General features: G+C 45.0%; 1 protein-coding gene across 5 annotated transcripts in view; it reads left to right on the top strand.

The window, feature by feature from the left end:
- Positions 1–318: 318 nt before the first annotated feature.
- Zkscan1 (zinc finger with KRAB and SCAN domains 1) overlaps positions 319–23519 on the top strand; it is a 40737-nt gene continuing 17536 nt past the window's right edge. Inside the window, exons 1-7 of one of the 5 annotated variants that reach the window (XM_057763520.1) lie at positions 319–528; positions 6715–6791; positions 8028–8539; positions 8963–9113; positions 11679–11770; positions 11966–12092; positions 14834–21662. In XM_057763520.1, coding sequence (XP_057619503.1) covers positions 8114–8539; positions 8963–9113; positions 11679–11770; positions 11966–12092; positions 14834–15726 — 1689 coding nt within the window. In that variant the 5' untranslated portion in view covers positions 319–528; positions 6715–6791; positions 8028–8113 and the 3' untranslated portion in view covers positions 15727–21662. Of the gene's footprint in view, positions 529–548; positions 1597–6714; positions 6792–8027; positions 8540–8962; positions 9114–11678; positions 11771–11965; positions 12093–14833; positions 21663–23519 lie in introns of those variants that run through there. The other 4 variants (XM_057763518.1, XM_057763517.1, XM_057763525.1 and 1 more) reach the window with 4 other exon arrangements.

The raw sequence follows: 23519 nt of genomic DNA, 5'->3' as shown, positions 1-23519 counted from the left end.
TCTTCCTCTGTATACACCCTTCCTTCAGCTTCTCTGCCACAGACATACAATTACTATTATTATTGCCTGGTAATAACTGTAATTACTACCTAAGATGGAAAAGACGGGGAGAAAGTAACAAATATAGAGCTGAAGACAAACAACAGAAAAACAAAAACAAAACCTGAACAGGTCACTCCATCATCTCCATCTGTCCCCTCCGGAATTGAAGACAATCAGGACCTGAGGGTGGGGTGGGGGTGGGGAGGTGGGGGTGGGGGTGGGGAGGTGGGGGTGGGGGGGACCCCAGGGCAGGAGATTCGAAAACCGAGATGCAGAGTCCTCCCGCGTTCCTAGAGAAGACCAGGAAGCGCGATGGGGTCCCGGAAGATGAGGCGCTGGCCTACTTCCGGTCTTTGTGACTCATTGTGTCTGTGGCGAGGCGTTGGGAGGGCCTAGGTTGGTGTGCGGTGCCCTTCGACCGGGTTGAGCCCGGGAGTCAGCCGTGCTTGGTTGCTCGGTGTCCCCAGGCCACTCCGGAGACTCACGGTGAGTCTCATGGCGGACTCTCGCGAGGACGGGCGGGCCGCGAGGGTGGGCCGTGTGACCACCCGGGGGGCTTGGAAAGGAGCCCTGCCGGATTCCGGGGTGCTGGAATCCCTGGGGTCAGTGGGGAACCGTTTCGTGTCATCATCTTCGTGTGACGTTTCTGAGGACGAGATCACGAGTGGACGTGATCCCTGTGTCTGGATTCTTTCCCCACTCCCTCCGTCGCCATTTGCTGTGATTGCAGGGAAAAAGTGTTGGTGTGATTTTCGTTTTATTGCTGTCCTTCACTCCCCGGTCCCGGGCCCTTGAGAATATTGAGGTAGATCAACGCTGCGGAAGACCTTGAGCTCTGCACACGTTTTGAGATTCCGCCGATGTTTCCAGAACACCTGCTTTTCTGTCTCTCCACCTCCCAGCACTGAGCTAGAAGCTTGACAGTGGTTAAAGACCTAATAGAGATTAACAACCGGCTCTCGATTTTATGGAATGCTTCAAAAACCCTTGCTGGGTTAAGCTTTTTAAATGTGCTGTCTAGAAAATAGTTTTTTAGTTCACCTTGCTTGATTGGAGTGGGTGAGTTGTGAAGGGTATCTGGGAATCACGCTGGGGAGTAGGAGATTGATTAGCTTAATGACCTTGAATGAGACAAGACCTTTGCCAACTGTCAGTTTTATTATCCGTAAAATTAGCTACCTCTACTCTAAAAAGCTCTTCCAAATTTGAAATGAGTGAAGTTGGTCAAATGTAACTGAAAAATAAAGATCAAACCGTTTAACCTGACACTCCCCTTCCTTCCCCTCTCTTCCTTACACACACACACACACACACACACACACACTTTGATTAAAGAGAGTGTCTGTTCCATGGCCCGGGACCAAAGAAAGCATTTATTGTACAGGGCAGTGCTAGGCGGATTGGAGGCAGTCAATAAATACTTGTTGAATTGTGAAGAATTCATTGTAACCACAAGTTACTCAAGTGAAGTTACTAGAAAAGCCAGCCAAATGTGGGAAAAGAGCTTTATTACAAGGGACCTATGGTGAAGATTGATCCAGGTGGCTTCTTCAGGTGTGTGTTCTCGGATTACTGCACATACACAGATCCTTATTATTCAGTTTCTCCTTCCTTGAATCACAGAGACGTCTACTACTAAAGATGTTATCTTTTGTTATTCTCTACTTAATCTCTCCATTTGAAAGTTTTTCAAATGGTTTATGCAGTATTTAAATACAACCAGGCCAGTATACTAAATCTTAAATCTTAGTTTTTCTTTCGGCATGGTATCAATATTCTCTAAGTATCCTTTAAAAAAAAAATAATAATAGGGTCTCTCTACTCCTGGCTGACCTTGGAATTCCAGCCACTGCCTCCGCACTTGTCACCACACCAGGCTACCAGCTATCTCTTAAGAACAGCTTTTTCATATTAAAAACTAGAAAATCGTTTATTTAAACTCGCAAGACTGTGCCATGGAAGAAATACTGGGCTTTAAGAAAACAAGCATTGAAATAAACTGAACTTGGAGCCCGAGTTTTTTCTCATTAGAAAGTCATTTGTTTTTTTCCTTTGGTGACGTCTGGTTGCTGGGTTGTGATCTTTTCTGAAGGAGTTGATAATGTCAGAATATGTTTCTCAGAGGAACCCCAAAGGTAGTTTTCTGCTTCTCCCCTCTGTCCCTACCCTCATTGCTGATAAGAATACTGGAAACCAGAGAGGTTAGTCACTCACTTAATGGGTGTGTGACATCTTATTTGCAGGGGATATAATTCATTTGTTCCAGCCCACACTCCCTTCACTGTTAGGGTATTTCTTCCACTGCTAATCTTTTAGGCAGACTGAAAATTACAATGTATGATTAAATCTCTTGGATTTGCTTTTTAAATATTTTTGTTTTCTGACCAGTTCTCAAGTAGCCCTGTCTAGCCCCAGATTCATTCTGTAGGCAAGGCTGGCCCTGCACTCTAGATTGCCCTGCCTCCCCCTCTGAAGTGCTGGGAATACAGACATGCTCCGCTACACCTGCTTGTTGCTCTACTGAGGTTGAACCTAGGGCCTTATGTATGCTAGGCAAGCGCACTGCCATGGAGCTACGTCACCCAGCCCTTAAGTTCACTTTTAAAAAGTAAACCTGCCCCAGTGCCTGCTAAGTGCTGAAAACTTTTCTCAGTTTCATAAGTTAATTTGTTTAATTTGAAGAAACATGGAGTGGAAAGTGAACACAAAAAACTAATAACATGGTAAATTCAATCGGGTATTGTTTGACTCAGCCCAGGGCCTTAGGCTTCATGTGCTATGCCAGTACACCCCTTTTTTATAATTATTATTTTGTGTTTGTTTTGGTGCTGTTTTGTGGTTTGTATGTAATTTTTTTTTTTTACGATGTCTCGTGTAGCCCAGGATGTCATTGAGCTCCTCATCTTCCTCTTCTGTTTCCCCAAGTGTTGTGGTTACACCTGCTCATATCTTCATTTGTGACAGGGGCTCACTAAATTGTCCAGGCTGGCCTCGAACTCACTTTGTAATCCAAGCAGATCTTGAACTTTTGATCCTCCTGTCATGCATGTATCTTAAAAGAGTGTCTGGGCAGGGGTTTTAGCACTTGCTTAGCCTGCACCCGGCCTGCGTTTGATCCTCAGCACTACAACTCTAATAATGATATTGATACGTGGGGCTGGGGAGACGGCTCTGTTGGTGAAGTGCTTGCTGCACAAGCATGAGGGTCTCAGCTTGGATCCCCAGCACCCATGTCAAACGCCAGGGGAAGGGTATGCACCTATAACCCCCACCTTGAGAAAGTGGAGACAGGATCGCCAAAGCAAGCTGGCCAGTTAAACCTAGCTGAATCAGCCAGCTCTAGTTTCAGGTGAGAGCCCTTGCCTCAGTAAAGTGGACAGAAACTGAGGAAGACATCCACTGTCAACCCCTGGCCTCCACACACAGGCATACCACACTCGTGCTGGAAAAAGAAAAACATAAATTAGAAAAAGAACTTGTCCGGAGATGTGACAGGTTTAGCTTCAGGTCCTGGTCTAGAATTTACTTGCTCTGAGAGCTTTGGTAAGTAATTTACTGTCAGTAAGCTGCAGTTTTCACATTACAGAGAAGATGATAAAATAGCTACCTCTTAAGACTGTTGGTATGTGGTCCAGCGAAGTGCTCGGTGTATTATTTGGCACCTGCCAATATTGGTTGTTACTCGCATTCTTTTTATAATGTGCTTGAGCATCAATGATGGACAAGCGGCTCTTTAGCCTAAGTTTGCAAGATAAGTGGGATTCGAAAAGGGAGAGAGCTGGGCAGAGCATGATTGAGGTGCTGGCTTTAGAGTCATTCTGCTGAGTGGGGAAGGGTTTGTGGACTGGGAAGATTGATGGGAGGAGAGGCTTGAAGGAGAAGTGGAAACAAAGTGGAGCCCACTGACTGGGACTGTAAAGTTTTAGGAAAAATAAAGTAGCAGTTAAATTACTGGGGTGGGACAGAAAATAGAAGTGGAGAACCAAAGAAGCCAGACTTGAGCTGGCATTAAATAGTATGAGTCAGGAGTTAACGTCACTCGGGGTGTTGTGGATGTAGCAGTATGTAGAGTCCTTGCCTAGCTGTCATGGAGCCCTGGGTTCCATCCCCAGCTCGGCATAAAACAGGTATGATGGCTCACACCTGTAATCCCAGCACTCAGGAAGTAGAGGCAGGAGGATCAGAAGTTAAAGGTCATCCTCAGCTACATAGTGAGTTGGAAACCTGCCAGGACTGCATACTATAATCCAGTCTCTAAAAATAATTCACTCAGTTGGACAGTGTTGACACACGCCTTTAATCCCAGCCCTTGGGAGATAGAGGCAGGGTTATCTGTGAGTTTGAAGCCAGCCTGGTTTACAGAGTGAGTTCCAGGACAGACAGACAGAACTGTTACACAGAGAAACCCTGTCTCAAAAAATGAAAATAACAATAGCAATTTGTTCTGGTTCTGGAAGAGTCAGTACATTGGAGGAGGGAGGAGTCAAAGAAGGTAAGGTGTTAATTTAAGACTCTGCAGGTGAGATACTAGTGGAATATCTCCCAGGGCTACTCACTGGGTCAAGAAGAGGGTGGAAGGGGAACTGAAATATCAGGGAGGGTTCTCCCCATGTCTGCAGCTCAAGTCCCTATCTCCTTGTTTAAGGTAGACTAATCAGAAGGCAATGCCATCTTGGGTGAGTAAAACTTTGGCTGACAGAGTTAATAAATGGAGTGAGAGTTGTTCACAGCCAGAGTGAAGATGTTGCTATGGCCCGTGCCTGGATCCATATAACTAGAAATAAGGGGGCGCACAAAGAGTGCAGTAGTGCTGGAATAGAGGGGTGGAGTGTGTTCTCAAGGTGGAGACCCTCAAAAGCTAAATGCTATGTATCAGAGGTTCAGAGACAGTAATTGGGAGAAGCAGAAGAGTTCTAAACATACTACCTGCTGACCTTTGTGTGTTGTGTGTATTGGGACGGACAGGAATTGTCACTGAACTGAAACACTTGAAAACACAGCATGCGAAGGAGATTGTCAAAACAGCCACCGAGAGCTGGTGTGACGGCTTAGCCAGTAAAGGTGCTTGCCACCTGGCCTGGTGGACCTGAGTTCAGTCCTCCAGACCCACGTGGTAGAAGGAGGCTTGCAAGCTGCCCTCTGACCTCCTATAGCTCACTGAGGCATGTGCATATTTGAGTTAAAATAAGACTCTTTAAGACCAGTTACCTACAAAAAAAATTACATGCCTGGTCTGTTCTTGATGTTTTGTATGTTATGTTACTACTGAAAAAAATTTACGTTTGTACATGATGAAGAAGAGACCTTGTCAGTCGTCCTCATCTACTTAGACTGTGAAACCCAAAATGAACAAGTCCAACAGAACTGCCATATATGAGCTGCCCATGCATGCTTCAGCATTGCTGGGGCATAACTTTCAATAATTCACGTGTACACAGTCCTATTTTATCAAATCTAATCATAGTATTTTTAAGTGAGGGCCATATAATTATAAATGCTTTCCTAGTTTAAAAGTGCTGACTTGAGCTGGGAACGTAATAGAACACTTTCCTAGCATGTATAAGGACCTGGACTTGGTCCCCAACCTTGCATAACATGAAAGTTAATTTAACTTTAAAAGCTCTTGATTTAACTTGTTGTGAAACAGTTGGGTGGTCTGGTTCTAAAACGTTAATTTGATTGATTGTTTTTGCTTCATTGGGTTTTCTTAACACTCCTCTCCCCAGATAGGGTTTCTCTGTATATTCCTGGCTGTTCTAGAAGTCATTCTGTAGAGCAGGCTGACCTCGAACTCAAGTGATCCATCTGCCTCTGCCTCCTGAGTGCTGGAATTAAAGATGTGTGCCACCACCACCTGCTCTTATTTTTTTGATTATGTTTATCTATTTGAGTGCAGGCAAGTCAGTATGCGCAGTAGAGATCAGAGACCAGCTTTCAGGAATCTGTTCCGTCCATGTGAGTCCTGGGGGTCTACTCAGGTCATTAGGAGTAATGGCAGCTGCCTTTACCTACTGAGCCATCTTGCTGGCCCCAAGATGCTCTAGTTTTGATGGGCGTGGAAGTGAAAGCAGTACTTCCAGTAGGTTCAGATGGGAGAATTGCGGTCAGCGTGCTCGGCAAGTCTGTTTTCATTTTCCATGATTTTCTTAAATTAATTTAGCTAGTATTTATTGACTATTTCTGATAGTGTTACAACAAACGTGGTAGAGATTGCAACTCACCTAATCGTCCCTACTTGCAATTCTTTTTTTTTTTTTTTTTTTTTTTTTTTTGCATCTATTGCATGTGTGGGTGGGTGTTTGTGATATGTGCTTGTGGAGGTCAGAAGACAGCTCACAGGAATTGTTTTTCTTCTTCCATTGTGTGGCTGCCAGGGAAGAAACTTGTGTCCTCAGGCTTGGCATTAGAACTTGAACCATAGATCCGTTTCCCCAGCCCCTCCGGTGGAAGATTTAAAATGTCAGGGAGCACTTGAGGTTTCCAAAAAAACATTTTTCTAATTCATTATTTTTTTTAAGCTGAACAAGCAAGTTGAGAGGAGAGTTTCTTCCCTTGGGATGTAAGGTACCTAACGTGACATGTGACAGCTCACCATTTAGACCAAGTGACTTCTTTGTAGATTGAAATATGACTTAATTTATCTCACTTCTTTTTCTTTGTTTTCTGAGACAGGGTTTCTCTGTATAAACCAGACTGACCATGAACTCAGAGATCCACCTGCCTTGGCCTCCTGAGTGCTGGGATTAAAGGTGTGTGTCACCCTGCCCAGAGTTTGGTTTTTGTTTTTAAGATATTTGCCTCCTGCCCAGGTTTATTTGGAACTGTTCTAAGGTTGAGTTCCTGATTCTCTTGCCTCTGCCTCTCAAATTCTTAGATTATAGGCTTCTACACCTGCCTATTCCTACAAACCCCATCTCCCTCTCCCCTTCTCTCTGTCTTTCCTTCTCCCCTCCTCCCCTCTCCCTTTCTCTCTCAAAGAGGTCTCAGGTACCCTACACTAGCTCTGACGGCGCCACGTGGCCGAGGATGACTTTGAACTCCTGATGATCCGAGATGCTAAGATTACACATGTGTGCTGTATGATGTGTGTGCAGTATGACACACTGTTATAATGCAGATGCTGTGGTCCTGCTTTCTGTGTTGTATGTGGAAACTGCAGCCTTAGGCCCACCACAGCCCTCATAAAGTAATAAAGGTAGCTAAGTGGTACATTCGCAAGTCCCCTGTCTTCAGTGTTAGCTCCACCTCTGCTGCTGAGAATATCAAGTGTTCTGAGCCTCAGTTACATTATCTGCATACAGATACTAATGTTTTTTGTCTGCTAGGCTTGAGCAGTGGTAGGGTAAGTGGGATGTACGTACATGTACTATGCTTAGCCTGGCCCTTGGCACTCACTGGACTAAGGACATTGCTTTGACAGTAGGCAAATACCCTGAGGTAGAGGCCACCCGTTAAAGGCTTCTGTTTGCAAACCTTGATATTAGAAGTGACACCAAGACCAATGTGGCTCTGTGGTGCTTTTCTCCTTTATGTTTGGAGGACATCTCCTTGATGTGTAGCCTTGTATGAAGGGTTAGTGACACAGGTCACTTTGTAAGCATTCTCGTGTGTGGGGGCACATATGGGGATCAGAGGACGACCACAGGTAGTGTTCCTCAGTGCCATCTGCCTCAGTTTCTTTCTTTCTTTTTTTTTTTTTTCAAGACCAGGTTTCTTTGTGTAATCTTGGCTGTCCTAGAACTAGCTCTGTAGACCAGGCTGGCCTCAAACTTACAGAGATCCACGTGCCTCTGCCTCCCGAGTGCTGGGATTAAAGATGAGTGCCTGCCTCAGCTTTTGAATCCTTTGAGGCAGTGTCTCCCACTAGCCTGGAGCTCACCCAGGAGTGCTAGCCTGGTAGACCTTCGAGCCCAGGGACCCACTTTCCTCTGCTTCCAGGTCAGTTTTAAAGCATATCTTACCACTTTTTTTTTTTTTAACTTTAGTACTAGTGCAGAGACCAATAGAAAAGTGCCGCTAAGACAGAAGCGCGCCCTGGCCCTGCTGGACCCCAGCAGCTCCCCGAGTCTGAATGATGACTGCTGAGTCAAGGGAAGCCACGGGTCTGTCCCCACAGGCTGCACAGGAGAAGGACGGGATCGTTATTGTGAAGGTGGAAGAAGAAGATGAGGAAGAACACATGTGGGGGCAGGACTCCAGCCTGCAGGAGACGCCCCCACACGACCCAGAGGTATTCCGCCAGCGGTTCAGGCACTTCTGTTACCAGAACACTTTTGGGCCTCGAGAAGCGCTGAATCGACTAAAGGAACTTTGTCATCAATGGCTTCGACCTGAAGTCAACACCAAGGAGCAGATCCTGGAGCTGTTGGTGCTGGAACAGTTCCTGTCCATCCTACCCAAAGAACTGCAAGTCTGGCTGCAGGAGTACCGGCCCGACAGCGGAGAGGAGGCCGTGACTCTTCTGGAAGACTTGGAGCTTGATATTTCGGGACAGCAGGTGAAAAGAGGGCGCCTGTTGTGTGTAAGAAGGGCATAGACTTAGGAGTGGGCTCAGAGGGGAGTGTTTGGGGCAGCTGTCCTTGCTCCCCTGCCCCCTAGGCTCTTTGAAAGAGTTCTGATGGCTGGGCAGTATAGCTCAGTTCTAGAGCATGCGCATGGCATCCGTGAAGCTCTGGGTTCCCTGTCTGACCATGGGAGGAAAGAAGGAAACAAGGGACAGTGCTCTGCTTGCCTCCTTCGAGCATCCATTGGCATACTTAGAGCCCTTCCTTTAGTGTTCTAATTCCTGTCTTAAAAGCAGTTTACCGGACCAGGCGTGGTGCTTCATGCATGCAATCCTAGCACTTGAGATGCTGAAGCAGGAGGATTATGAGTCACGGCCAACCAGAAGTTTTACCCAGAAACTGTTTTCCTCCCCCAGGTCCCGGGTCAAGTTCATGGGCCTGAGATGCTTGCCAGGGGAATGGTGCCTCTGGATCCGGTTCAGGAGTCCTCAAGCTTTGGCCGTCAGGAAGCTACCCACCCTCATTTCAAGCATTCATCTCGGAAGCCTCGCCTCCTGCCATCCCGAGGTAAGAAGCTGGGTTCGTGTGTAGAGACAGACGTAAATGTGCAGGTTAGAGGTGCGGCTTAGTTGGTAGAGTGCTTGACTGTCATCCATGCGGCACTGTGTTCCATTCCCCAGTACTGCATGAAACCAGGCATGGTGGCACGCTCCTTTAATCCTAGCCTTCTGGAGATAGAAGCAGGTGGCTCTCTGAGTTTGAGGACAGCCCTGCATACATAGTGAGTTCCAGGTCACCATGGCCACCTAGTGAGACCCTAACTCAAAAGCAAAACAAAAAAGCAGGCATGGTGCACACTGTAACGTGAAACTTCAGAATTTCAAGGCCATTCTCAACTACACTGCAAGTTTGAGGTCAGCCCAGCTCAATGAGAGGATGAGACCTTGTCTTCTCCCCCTCTTAAAAAAAAAAAAGAGATGGGAATGCTGGGTGGTGGTGGCTCACACCTTCAATCCCAGGACTCAGGGGGTAGAGGCAAACAGAGTTCAAGGCCAGTTCCAGGACAGCCAAGACCGTTACACAGTGAAACCCTATCTTGAAAAACAAACAAATGAAAAAAAAAGTGGGGAGAAGGGGGACAAATAAATGGTCTAAGATGGAAGTACTTCTTTCCGTGTTCCCAGGTAACTCCATAAAGAAGCATGCTTGTTTGGTTATTATGCCTATTATTATTACAACATAGCTCACAGGCCGATCTTAGACTGAATGTTGTTTACTAAGGAGGTAAGTGGACTATCATGTACTCGGTGAGCATTACATCATGTGTTGAACTGTGTATACTCCAGAAGTCCCGCAGAGTTCTGAGTGCAGGGCATTAAAACACCTGGTTTATTATCTCCAGCCTTAATGGTTTGTTTTGAGACAAGATCTTGCTATGTAGCCCAAGACTGACTTCTAACTCCCAGTCCTCCTGCCTCAGTTTTAAAATGCTTTAGTGTAGTGCTGGCTGCTAAACATCTATTTATTTATTTAATCTAAATATATAAGATGTTTTACAACATTCTATAAAAAGTTACTTTTAAATTTTACAAAGGGAAGAGAATAGGAACAATTTTTTTTTTTTGAATGAGGAAATGAGAACAATGCTAGTTTAGGATTTCTATAAAAATCTATTGCATTTGGATGGTTCCCCAGCCTACTTTATGGAAATAGAGTTGGGTTTTTTGTTTGTTTGCTTGCTTTTTGGTTTTTCGACACAGGGTTTCTCTGTGTGTAGCTCTGGCTGTCCTGGAACTTGCTCTGTAGACCAAACTCACAGAGATCCACCTGCCTCTGACTCCCAAGTGCTGGGGTTAAAGGCGTGCGCCACCACCACCCACCCGGCAGATAATATTTTTTATCAGAGTTTAAAATAAAACAGGTGCATAGACTATCAGAAAGATCTCGCTGTCCTTACAGAGGACCAGTGCTCACCTGTCTCAGGCCACTCACAACTGCCTGTAACTCCTGCTTCAGGGAATCTGATACTCTTTTCTGGCCTGCAGGCACAGTGGTGTGGTTAGGTGTCAGCTGGAGAGATCACTCAGGGTCTGAGCATCAGATTGTTGCTTCAGGTCGCTCGGGACATGGTTTTAGAGACCGCAGCTAGAGTTAGCATTTACTAAATTGTTCTTGAATGAATTGAGACAAGGATTTGTTCTCAGTTTCCTCTCTATTTTGTTCATCTTCCACTGTTTCCTGGCTCTGCGAAGGCCTAAGTGTTAGTGTCTTGTTCTTGTGTGTCACCTCACAGGTGGGATCGACTAGGAGTGTAGGATGGAGTGCTCTGTTTTATGGTCCTTTGCAGGTCGCCTGGCACCATCCTCTGTCTACCTGCTACGTGTCCAAATGTAACGAGGCTTGACAAAGGAAGGAGAAATGAGAAATTTTAATATTACAGTTTATTTTTTATTCTTGTTACTCATTGCATACAGTTGATAGTCTATGCTATGTTATGGTTGCCTTCTATTATGTGGTGACCGTACCCTCCTACATTGCATGTCTCATTAACATCTGAACAGAGTGTGTTCTATCAGACAGCTACCGTGGCCAGATAAGGGGTGGGGGACAGGGTCTGAATGGTAGAAATGTACTTAGAAGTATGAAGGTCCTTCTTCCCCGGTCGTGCTCAGTGCTCCTGTGGTCTTGAAGTTGCGTTGTTCACAAGTGTAGGCAGAAAGGGGGGTTGTCTAGTGCCCTGGTGCTGTTCTTGTGCTGGAAGAAAACACAAGCCAAACTTGAAGTTACTACTAAAATTGAGGATAGGAGCTGGGTTTTGGACCGGACCTGCCATTCTACACCGAGCGACGTTACATAGTCATTACCCTCTTCAGGGCTTCATTTTCTCCTTTGAAAGTTTGGACCTGGTGATTTTAAGGACCCTTGCATGAGTTCCGTGTGGTTCCGTTTTAAGGGTAGAGGTCTCTGGGGAGCTGAAGTCTTGCTTCCTACCAACAAATCCTGTGGGCTATCTTTTTAGTGACTAACATCAAACAGTGAATATGCTGGTATAAGAAGGAGAATGTCAGGGCTCTTTGCTGAGGGAGGCTCAAAGAAGAGCTGTTTTACTCACAGCCCCTTTCTCCTCCTCAGCTCTCCCTGCCACCCACGTTCCTGCCCCTCATCATGAGGGGAATCCTAGAGACCAGGCGATGGCATCTGCACTCTTGACCGCAGATTCCCAGGTGAGCCATGGGCCCCTCCTCCCTCCTGAGGCCCTGTATCTGCCCCTTCTGGAGCATGTCTCATAAGCCTCTATCAGGTCTGTGTCAGTCCACCAGAGTCTGGCCATGCGTTCTCTCCTAGTATCCTCTAGTCCTGACATCAGCTCTGTCCCTGACCTCAGATTTGCTGAGCATGGGGATCTCCTGTTATTTCAGGCAATGGTGAAGATCGAGGACATGGCCGTGTCCCTCATCCTGGAGGAATGGGGATGTCAGAACCTGGCTCGGAGGAATCTCAATAGGGACAGCAGGCAGGAGAATTTGGGGAATGTGTTTTCCCAGGGTAAGAATGATGCAGAATTCCTGTCTGCTAAGATTGTTTTCCTTCTGTGTTGGTTAGTAAGGAATAACGTTTGTGTTCATTAAGTTCCAAAGGTGTTTTACTCCAACTCCCTAGAGCCTTGAGGTTTGTTACCTCTAGGTAATTCAGCTCTTTGAAATCAAAAATAAACTCTGTGCTCTGAGTTTCTCAGTCTCCCCAGCCACTCAGTTCCCTGGGAGGATCCTCTCTGCTCTGGTGCTTCAGCTTGCCCCTGTCCAGTAGAGGGACCCGGCAAGCATTTTTACCATGTTCCTAAACTTTACCAAGACATCCGCCCTGGATAGCTGACCTTTCCTATCCTGTAGAGATTATTCCACATGCACATTGTGGTTCTCTAGCCTTGCATTTGACCCTCCCTTAGGATCATGTCCCCAGCTCCAAACTCAGTGGTCCTCTTCTGTGAAGAACTCTTGGTGCTGGAGATAAGAGGAATGGAGTAATTTAATGGGTATCAGATAGATAAAAGGACCCAGCAACTGCCAGCTGTTGCATGGGCCTCTCCTAGACCTTAAGCTCTAGGACGCGGTGCTGCTGGAAGCCCAAAGGAAATCTCATAGCAGGATCTCCACCACGGGTGGGCAGAAGGAGAAAAGGCAAAGTGGGCATGGAGAAAGGGCTTTTACTGGAGAAGCTCAGGTCTGGTTTGGTGTGAAGAGAAGGATGGTTTTTAGATACTTGTTCTTTATACTGAATAGAAATTAAGAACTGGTCTTTGTTTATAAGCTATCACTACTACAACCTTTGAAGGGAAAACAAAGGAGCACTCTTGGGAACTCCCAGCTAGTCAAGGCCTTCGCTTAGAATTCAGAAGACGTGGGCCAGCTTTCTCTTCTCTGCACTTGCCTCAGTGATTATGGTGATTTCATCAGTAAGTCAGAGATCAGATATTACCAGCTCCTCTAGTCATCGCTTTCAGGAGCCTGCTGGGGTGGTGCAGACACTCTTGGAGTCCTCACTTAAAAGCAAAGCGAGGGGTCCGTGGGATGGTTCAGTAGGGAAACAACACTTGCTGCCAAACCTAGCAACCTAAGTTCAGACCCAGGGCCCACATGTTGAAAGGAGGGAACTGAGTCTCGCAGGTTGTATTCTGACCTCAACACATACATCATGGGTCACACACACTAAACACGAAATGAATGAATGAATGAATGAATGAATGAATGAATGAATGAATGTTTTTAAGAATTGTTTAGGGGCATGAGACATGACTCAGCAGTGAAGAGCACTGGCTGCTCTTCCAGAGGACCCATGTTCAGTTCCCAGCACCCACATGGTAGCTCACAACTGTCTGTAACTCCAGATCCAAGAGATCCAAGACCCTCTTGTGACCTCTGCAGGCATCAAGCATGCACTTGGTACATAGACATACACAGGCAGGCAAAACACCACACACACACACAATAATTGTTGGTTTTTTTAAATAGTGATACATGGGATATAGTAGTGTACAATAAAATTAAACTTCAGTGTTTTAATACGCTGGCTGCTAAAATGCAGAGATTAGCTCTACACTGCAAAATTTGTTTTCTGGTTCTTCTAATTACATTCTCGGGAATTGTTTCTTTCCTATAAGTCTCAACTGTCAGTTGGTGAAGATTTAAGCCATGATAAGGTACGACAGAACTGGGATGTCTGCTTTGCCTTCCCTCTGCTAACACCACTAACCAATTCCTTACCTGTTCTCTTTTTGGGTTTTTTGGGGGTTTTGTTGTTGTTGTTTTGTTTTGTTTTGTTTTTGTTTTCAAGACAGAATTTCTCTGTGTAACTTTGGAGCCTGTCCTGGAATTTATCTATAGACCAGGCTGGCCTCAAATTCACAGAGATCCACCTGTCTCTGCCTCCCAAGTGCTGGGATTAAAGGCATGTGCCACCACCCAGCCTGTTCTCTTTTTTGTAAGACTTACAGATATTTGCTGGAAATGTAGTCTGGCTTTATTTCTTATTTTCCTATTTTTTGAGACAAGGTCTCATTGTTTAGTTCTGGCCGAGCTGGAACTCATAGGGATCTGTCTGCCTGCCTCTTCTTCTTTGGTGCTGAAATTAAGCTTGCAATGTGACTTCTTTTTTTCTTTTTTCCTGACATAGAATCTCTATGTAGCCCTGACTGTCCTGGAGCCCCATACAGAACAGACTGGCCTCAAACTCACAGAGATCCGCCTGCCTCTGCCTCCAGAGTGCTGTGATTACAGGCATGTGCCACCACAGCCAGCTGTGACTGTCTAAATATTTTCTTTCAAATTGGCTATCAGATGACCATTTAATAGGACAACCTCTGAAGCTTCTCAATTCCTTATCCTTTCCTTCCCTGTCTCTGCTCACTCCCCATGCCATGCTTGCTTATTCACACCCTTCACAAGCTGTTCACTCTTTTTTTTTTTCCTTTTTCATTTTGAGATAGGTCTTGCTATGTAGCCCAAACTGGTCTGTCACTGGTGATTTTCCTGCCTCGGCCAGTTGAATGCTGGGTGTGCACCGCCATGCCTGGCCTTCTTTGTGTACTTTACCAGCACTATGATTTTCCACCTCCATCCCAGCTCTACATTCCATTGTTGGTAAATTTTTCCCTTTTTCTACTTTTACTTTTAAGGCTATGAAGTCATTTCTCCATGTATATAGAAGCTTCTTAGGAAATTATGTCATCATGTTAACACCTGTCTTCAGAAGAAAATGGTGCTATTCGTATTTTCTATTTATCATGTCAGGTTCTGAAAACAGGAATGGGAATGAGGCAGCCTCAAAGGCTGAAGTCAAAGAAGATTCCACCTCACATGAGGAGACAACAGGAAGATTACAGAAAGAATTTGGAGAGAAACGTGAACAGCAGGGCAGAGTAGTCGAAAGGCAGCAGAGAAACCCTGAAGAAAAAACTGGCAAAGAGAAGAAAGAGCCTGGGCCACCTACAGCCAAGGAAAAGAAGCCCTATGCAGGAGAGAGGGGCCCAAGGGAGAAGGGCAAAGGTCTGGGAAGAAGCTTCAGTCTGAGTGCAAACTTTAATAATACCCCCGAAGAGCTTCCGTCGGGGGCAAAGACGCATAGGTGTGATGAGTGTGGGAAATGCTTCACAAGAAGCTCCAGCCTTATCCGCCATAAAATCATCCACACTGGAGAGAAGCCCTACGAATGTAACGAGTGTGGCAAAGCCTTCAGTCTCAATTCAAACCTTGTCCTACATCAGCGAATCCACACAGGAGAGAAACCTCATGAATGTAACGAGTGTGGCAAAGCCTTCAGTCATAGCTCAAATCTCATCCTGCATCAGCGCATCCACTCTGGAGAGAAACCCTACGAATGTAACGAATGTGGCAAAGCCTTCAGCCAGAGCTCAGACCTCACGAAGCACCAGAGAATCCACACAGGGGAGAAGCCCTATGAATGTAGTGAATGTGGAAAAGCTTTCAACCGAAACTCATACCTTATTTTGCACCGGAGAATTCACACTCGAGAAAAGCCCTACAAGTGCACTAAGTGTGGGAAGGCCTTCACGCGGAGCTCAACCCTCACACTGCACCATAGGATCCATGCCCGAGAGAGAGCCTCGGAGTACAGCCCGGCCTCCCTGGATGCTTTTGGAGCATTCCTGAAAAGCTGTGTGTAAAGCAATAGTGGATCATCAAAGCATTTCCCCCCTTTTGTTTCTAAAATTATGTCAGATATATGTGCCCATCAAGGGAAAAGTAATAACACCATCTAATTGTTTGAGAAGTCACACTTAAGGATCCTTAAGAGTTACATCGACAGTGTTCTGCCTTTAGGTGGTCTGTAGGCATATAATTCTTACAGTCCTTGCAAGGGAGACCTAGTCATATGTATATCTTCAGTATATCTCCACGCAAGATAAAAGCACACACAGTAAAATGCCAAGCTTTCCAGTAATGGGTATACGAATCAAGACCGGCTCTGTGTGTATTCAGCTGAAGTTAAGAAGCCACTTGCTGCCAACAAACCCTACTTGGACAACCTATATTTCTCAATGAAGACAGACAGTTAATACAAAAACTACGTTGTGACATGCTGCTCAAGCAAGTTATATATCCAGAAAGTTGTATATCTGATCACTGGTAGCCTGCCAAAGCTATAGAAATCTAGGACTGTGCTGATCAGAATCAAACCAAAGATGATTTCTGTCTCTCTGAAAGAGAGGGTATATGCACCACTTTGTAGTTCTAAGGACTGTAAAAGGGTGGCTCTGCCATCATCAGCGTGGTCAGTGCTACTGAAATGGCAACAATTCAAGATTCTTCTCTCCCTCCTCAACATCCCTGAAGCACTCTAGCGCTCCTCAGTGCACTCTCCACGCGTTGACACTTGATTACATGCCATCTTTTAATCCTTCACCATTCAGTGTATGGAAGCTTTTATCAACCCCTCCCCCCCAAAAAAAAGATGCTTCAGTTGTCAAGAAATACAGTTATATTCCTGACAGCACAACACTGGATGTAGTACTGACACACCCAAGGCACTCCATATGACAGACTTCCAACAGGACCGTCATGTTGTGGGAGAGCCTGTGAGTCGTGAGTACCTGAAATATGGTACCTTCAGAGCTGTAGACCATGCTCTAAGTTATTCTAGGGTCAATGTAATTTTTGTCCTAAATAAAAGCAAAAGCTTGCTTAGCTGTCTGCAGAGACTCTATAAACATGGATCAGTAAGTAAATACCACAGAATGTCAAAAAAAAATGACTTTTGTTGTCCACTTACAGAAGAAAACTATGAACACTATAAAGTTTTTGTTTGTGTAACATATTTCACGCAAAGCTCTTATTCTTGGCCAGAAATATTTTTGGTCAACTGCTGAATGGTTCGTCTTTTGAGCACTTGCTGAGTTGTTCAAAACTTAACTAACATTCTTCAAAATATGTGATGGGCTTTTGTTTTTATTGTTCCTTTATTTGTTTTTGTTTTTAATTCTCAGAAAAAGGGAAAGTTAAAGGGAGCATCTTTTCCACATTTGACCAGAAACTTGCAGAAGCATCTGTCGTTACTAGCTGGCAGTGGCTGAAGATATCCTCTCGCTCGGAGAAGTTCACCACCACATGGTGCTGTGGTTGGTTGTGTCATTGTGTTTAATAGCACACAGCGTTGTTTTGATCTCTCATGAAAGACTGAAGTAAGGTTAGGGGACTTTAGCCTTTCCTGAGATCTCTGGAGGTGGCTTCCCAGAAGCTCTTGATCAAGACTTAACACATACAGGAGACCCAAGTCTGGACTACATAGGTGTCAGGCACTTGAACAAACTGCTCTTTTCATGAAAGTATGGAGATCCCTGCAGAACCCTAGAAACATAAGCTAAAGACAAACTTGAAGACTGTTGGCGTGAACACCCTGCATACGGTTTAAGATTTCCCCTCAAGAAACAACTAAAACCATCTTGTACCAGTTGTTTGCTGACGAGCAGCGAAAGTCCATGAGACACAATAGTGGGTCTCATCAGGTTGGTGCCTGTGTGACCTCAGCTCCAGGTCAAACTAGAATCCTACAAGCAATCATTATCTAGTCCCTCTTTGACTTTATTTCTTAGACCAATCACACTTCAGTGATGGTGTCTAAACTGTTTGCACAGTGCTGCCTGTGAGTGTGTCCACCCAACAGAAAAGCAGCAGACATGCTGGTTCACTGGTTCACTCTGGAGTGAGGCAGAGATGGAAATGCTTTAAGGTTCTTCCTAAGGAATGAGTCATGGTGATGGTGGGCCTTTTTGAGAACTCTGCTAAAACAACTGAAAAAAAAAGGTTCAGTACTCCGGGAGCCCATCCGGACACTGGTTTTGAGCCCAAGAAAGGACATTGGTCATTTCCCTGTTGGCCACTTATACACAGACATACACAACTACATGCTGATGTACTTTGACCATCAATCTAGGGTCTTGTTTTTAAGTTAAATTAAGACAGACCTGTGCCCCTCCCCCATCCCTCATTCCCATTTTATTGGGACATCTTACTATTAGTTACTGGAGTGGCTTCAGAGCTAGCTACCACAGATGCACTCCTGGAGGCAGCCAATTGAAGATGTGTTTTATTTAGAAAGCAGGCTATAGATGGTCATCAAAACATCTTAGATGCTCCACACAGTATCTCTGTGTCATGATTCAGAAGGCTGACACCTGTAGTGTTCAGGATGGATGTTCCGGCTTAAGTGCTTACTAGTTAATCATTAGCATGCTAGTTGGCCTGAAGACTTTTTTTTTGTTTTGTTTTTTGTTTTTCGAGACAGGGTTTCTCTGTGGTTTTGGAGCCTGTCCTGGAACTAGCTCTTGTAGACCAGGCTGGTCTCGAACTCACAGAGATCTGCCTGCCTCTGCCTCCCGAGTGCTGGGATTAAAGGCGTGCGCCACCACCGCCCGGCTTTTTGAAGACTTTTTAAGTGAAATTTAACCGCATGACAAAAGTCAAAGTTGCGGGCTTTCTACTTCAGCCTGGTAGGCGAGGCTGAGCGTAGATGTGTGAGACAACTTGATATGCAAAGCACTTGATGTTAAAGGCATAAACATGAGACTGTAAATGTGTGTAGGGAGACTGTTGAATATGTGGGGCAGTCCACACCTTAGCATACATCAGAAATAGACTCCAGAATGGGACCTAGTCTGAGTGTGGTGTTTGGCAAAGCTTACACTGTAAATAAACTTTTACTGTCTGTGAGGCCAACTTCATAGTACTGCCTTGGACATGAAATTCCCTTCATCTGTTCCACTCATGCAGTAAGTTCCAGAAACTGCCAAGAGAGTTCAGTCTTAACTCCAGAGGATCCACAAGAGGAAACAAATGTGGGGAAAGGCTAAAGAAGTAGTAAACATGTACAACCTCCTATGGAAATGGTTCGCTTGGGCACCTTGATGTGTTCCGTACCTCACCCCTCCTGTCACTCTTTATATTCCTTGTAAACGTGGTCCAGTCTGTTGAACAGAATGCATCACAGGAAAAAAGTGAAGTTTTGGAATAATTGAGAAACTGATGTGATTATAAACAAGAGTTCACAGAATTGGGGTGGGGAGAAAACTCGGGCTGCTGCTTGTGGGGAGGGAGATCCGTGAGAAGAGGGCGGTCAACGCGAAGTGCCCTTCTGAGCTGCAGTGGGAACCGGTGGGTTCTGACTGCTCCAGTGTTAATGTTTGAGGAGGACATAACGCTCGGCAAAGGATAGGAAGTACACAGAACAGCTAGGCTGCCCAGATTCCGGTGACCACAGTCCTGTTTTCCCTCACAAATCCTCTGTGCGTAGAAGAGTGGGGACTCAGTCCACAGGAAGGGCTACTTTTCAGGAAATGCCTTTCTGTCTTGGTGGGGAGGTGGAGGGCTATCTCAGAGTTTGAGAAGCATTGAAAGATTTACTTTGACTCTGCTGCAAGGTTCTTTCCTTGCTCCCATTCTCTGGCACATTTATGCGTAGGAGACAGTGTTTGAAGATTCATAGCTGTGAATATTTATTGATTTAAGTTTTCATCCTAGAATTGTCAACTTTGTTTCCAACAGTCGTGCTGATCTGTTTATCAAAAGGGAATTTAATCAGGTTCATCTTGCCATCCTCATGGAGGACTAATTTTGTCACTTGGAGTGGCAGTGCTGAAGCACTCAATACAGCAAGCTTGCCAGAAGAGCCATTTTCTGTGTCCCACTCACTATGAGCAACTCTCAAGTGTGTATGAGGGAGGCCTGGGGGTGTGGTTCCATCCCCAGCACTGCATCAAAAGGATGTGGTGGCAATGCCTATAATCCTAGCACTTGGGAGATAGAGGCAAGAAGATCAGGGGTTCGGGATCATCCTCTGTCAGCAAGTTTGAGACCAGTCTGAACCACAGGAGATCCTATCAAAAAAATTTAACTATGTACGTGTATATCCATAAAGGAGGCAGACATAGTGGTACAGGCCTGTAATCCCAGCACTCAGGAGGCTGAGACAGATCACAAGTTCACAGCCAGCCTGTGTCCACAGAAATAGGAATATGTTGGGATTTCCTATTAGGGAAGCAAAGGTCTGTGAATTGAATGAAATATAGAACCAGAGACGCAAACTTAAATGGTCTAAATAGATCACTTATAGAAGTTAGGGTAGATTTTTATTTCAGCTACTATTAGAGACAATGAGCATTGTTGGAAAAGTACCTAACAGATCTAGGCTTTCCTCTTGTATGGAAATACTACTGTACATTTTAAAGCAGTTACTTATTTTGCTATTCAGATTTTTTATTATGTCTGGAAATACCTGTTTTGCTTTTCAAAACTTTGTAAAACAAACTTGAAGTTTTAGGTAAGGTAAGCCATCTCCAATACTGCAGGTCAAGCATAAGTTTGGGAAATCCTTTTGCCATACATAATAACTAATGTCTTACTATGAGAACTTAGTTTCCTGTTGTCTGCTTCTTTCCTAGTTGATACCACCAATCCCATGTTTTTCTCTAATATTCTAAATAGCAGAATGGAGAGAATGAAGGTTAGTCAGCTCTGAGCCATGGTCCCAAATGGAAAAGAACAGTGAATTGTGGTCTGCTGTGATTTTGAGTTGTTTTTTTTGGGGGGGGGGGGTTGTTTTTAAATCTTGTAGGTTGTGACACGCCCCCTTCCACAAACTGACTCAACTTCAAATTACACAGTCATTAGCCAAGTGAATTGGTCTTTAAAATGGTCTTGATTCACAAGCACTCATTAAGTAAATTTGGCCCAGTGCTTGAAGATGGAAGAATGAGATTTCTGAAAGATTGGAAGAGGCTGGACCAAAACTTGTATTTCGTTACAGTTTGAGATTGGGGGTAAGTCGTTTTGGTTCTCGAAAGGGTGACCAGTCACACTGAGTCTCACTTATCCTGTAGTCTCCGGACAAGATCAGATGTGTTACAAAAGAATGGCCAAGAAAGTTCCCATAGCCTTAAGATCTGCTAAGTGCTGAGGGCAGAAAGACTTGATCTCTCATGGGGCAGGGGTAGAGGGGGCAGAGCTTGCTCACCTTCCTCTCAATTAAGACTAACTGGTAACAGCTTGAAGTTTCTAGTCTGCCCTAGCTGGACTGGTGTGTAAGACTTGTGTAGACTCCTCTGTGAGGGGTGTAGCTTAGTAAAGAGCATTTACTTAGAGTGTCCCATGAGTGTGAGTGGCCCCAGGACATGGTTCAGCACTTGCTTAGAATTCCCTAGTTGAGTGTTTGGGGGCGTGGCCAAGCTGAGCATTTGCTAGAATACCCAGATAATGGTAGGGATGTGACTCGGGAGGAGAGCAATTGCCTAGCATATACAAGGCCCTGGATGTGACCTCCAGCATTGCCCGTCCCCAAAAGAAATGCTTATGCTGGTAATGGGGATTACCAGCTCCCTTACTGAAATTCATGGGGTGTGGGTGGGAGAAAATCTTGTCCTGAGAATATGAGTGTTAAGGGTTAGGGTTGGTTATACAAGCAAAAAATTATTTTGAGTGTATTTTTAAAAACTTTTTCATAGCCGGGCGGTGGTGGCGCACGCCTTTAATCCCAGCACTCGGGAGGCAGAGGCAGGCGGATCTCTGTGAGTTCGAGACCAGCCTGGTCTACAGAGCTAGTTCCAGGACAGGCTCCAAAAACTACAGAGAAACCCTGTCTCGAAAAACAAAACAAAACAAAAAAAAAAAAAAAAAAAAAAACTTTTTCATTACAGCCAGGTCAACACGATAGTTAACTCAGGCACTGTCTTTTCATTTATAGGCTAGGAAAACCACCAATTAGACCCAAAGAAGAAACTTTGTATGTCAGCAGGATTAAATCATTGCTGTTAAAAACTGGATCTTTCTTTGATTTGATCAGCCTCTAAAGAGTCCAGACGCTTAGTTGGTGTTCAATAAAAATTTTAAATGGAATTTGTTTTAAACTTCATTCATAAATCTATAGACTCCTTTTACTAAGTCATGGGAGAAAATGGGTCTTTTTGGATTTCTTTGTTTCTCTTAAAGCTATAGAACTCTTTCAAAATAAGTTGAAGCCCTGGTTGAAAGCTAAAGTTTCAAAAGAGAAATGGAAAGCTGGGCATGTGGTGAGTGCTTGCCTCAACTCCTAAGTTCATACCACCTAAACCAGGGAAGGTGGCCCACACCAGTGATCTGAGCCCTGGGGCAATAGTGGCAAAAAGGATTCAGGGTCTTCTTTGGTTATATGGTAAGTCTGAGGCCAGCCTGGGCTGTGTGAGCGCTTAGAAGAAGAGGAGGAAAGAGAGTGCACTTAGGATTAGTCAGTGGTCCACTTTAGAAGTGAGATCAGATGAAATGTTAACGCAGCAAGAGGAAAATGCTGGAATACATAGCAAGTGTGGTGTCTCATGGGACTTGGTAAAATAATAAATTGTGTTCCCAGCAGGCAATCCTAGTGATTGTTTTGTCATCTTTTGGTTATGTTAAAGTTGGATTTTCAGGGCTAGGGAGATAGCTCAGTCAATCGAGACCTAAGTTTGAATATCAGAACTCAAGCAAAGGAGGGCTGGGTTGGGGAGGTATGAACAGGAAGATTCCTACGATTTATTGGTTAGTTACAGCCAAGACAGCCATTGTCAAAAAAGGTGGACAGCTTCTGAGGAATGATGCCCATGGTGGCCCCCTGGCATCAGCAGGCACAAATTGGTGTGTACACATATCCAAATGCAGATGTTGGTAGAGATCCAAAGTTTAGAAAGTAGAACTGCCACCCTTTAGCTTTGCATAGAACTCAATCTTGGTTTTTACTTTGTCTTATTTAAATGGAGAGGTGGCTCATGGGTTAAGAGCACTTGCTCTTTCAGAGAACCTATGTGGGCAGCTCATAAGTACCCTGGATACCTCTTCTGTATGCATACACAAATATACAAAAATAGGCCGGGCGGTGGTGGCGCACGCCTTTAATCCCAGCACTCGGGAGGCAGAGGCAGGCAGATCTGTGAGTTCGAGACCAGCCTGGTCTACAAGAGCTAGTTCCAGGCCAGGCTCCAAAACCACAGAGAAACCCTGTCTCAAAAAACCAAAAAAAAAAAAAAAATAGCATTGGAGGGACTGGAGAGATGGCTCAGAGATTAAGAGCATTGCCTGATCTTCCAAAGGTCCTGAGTTCAATTCCCAGCAACCACATGGTGGCTCACAACCATCTGTAATGGGGTCTGGTGCCCTCTTCTGGCCTGCAGGCATACACACACAGAATATTGTATACGTAATAAATATTGTTTTTAAAAAAAATAGCATTTGAGTAGTGGCTCAGAGGTTAAGAACACTTGCTGCTCTTAGGATAATTTCAGTTCCCAGAACCAACATTGAGGTTCACAGCCCAGTTCTAGGGGATCCAGTGCTATCTGTGGCCTCTAAGGGCACTAGGCACGCATATGCACAGGCATACATTTAAGGCCGGGCGGTGGTGGCGCATGCCTTTAGTCCCAGCACTTGGGAGGCAGGCAAACTCTGTGAGTTTGAAGCC

Source organism: Chionomys nivalis, chromosome 3, assembly GCF_950005125.1.
Source record: "Chionomys nivalis chromosome 3, mChiNiv1.1, whole genome shotgun sequence".
NCBI classification, from domain to species: domain Eukaryota; kingdom Metazoa; phylum Chordata; class Mammalia; order Rodentia; family Cricetidae; genus Chionomys; species Chionomys nivalis.
The sequence above is the reverse complement of the archived record's forward strand: the minus strand, read 5'-3'. Positions and strand labels throughout refer to the sequence as shown.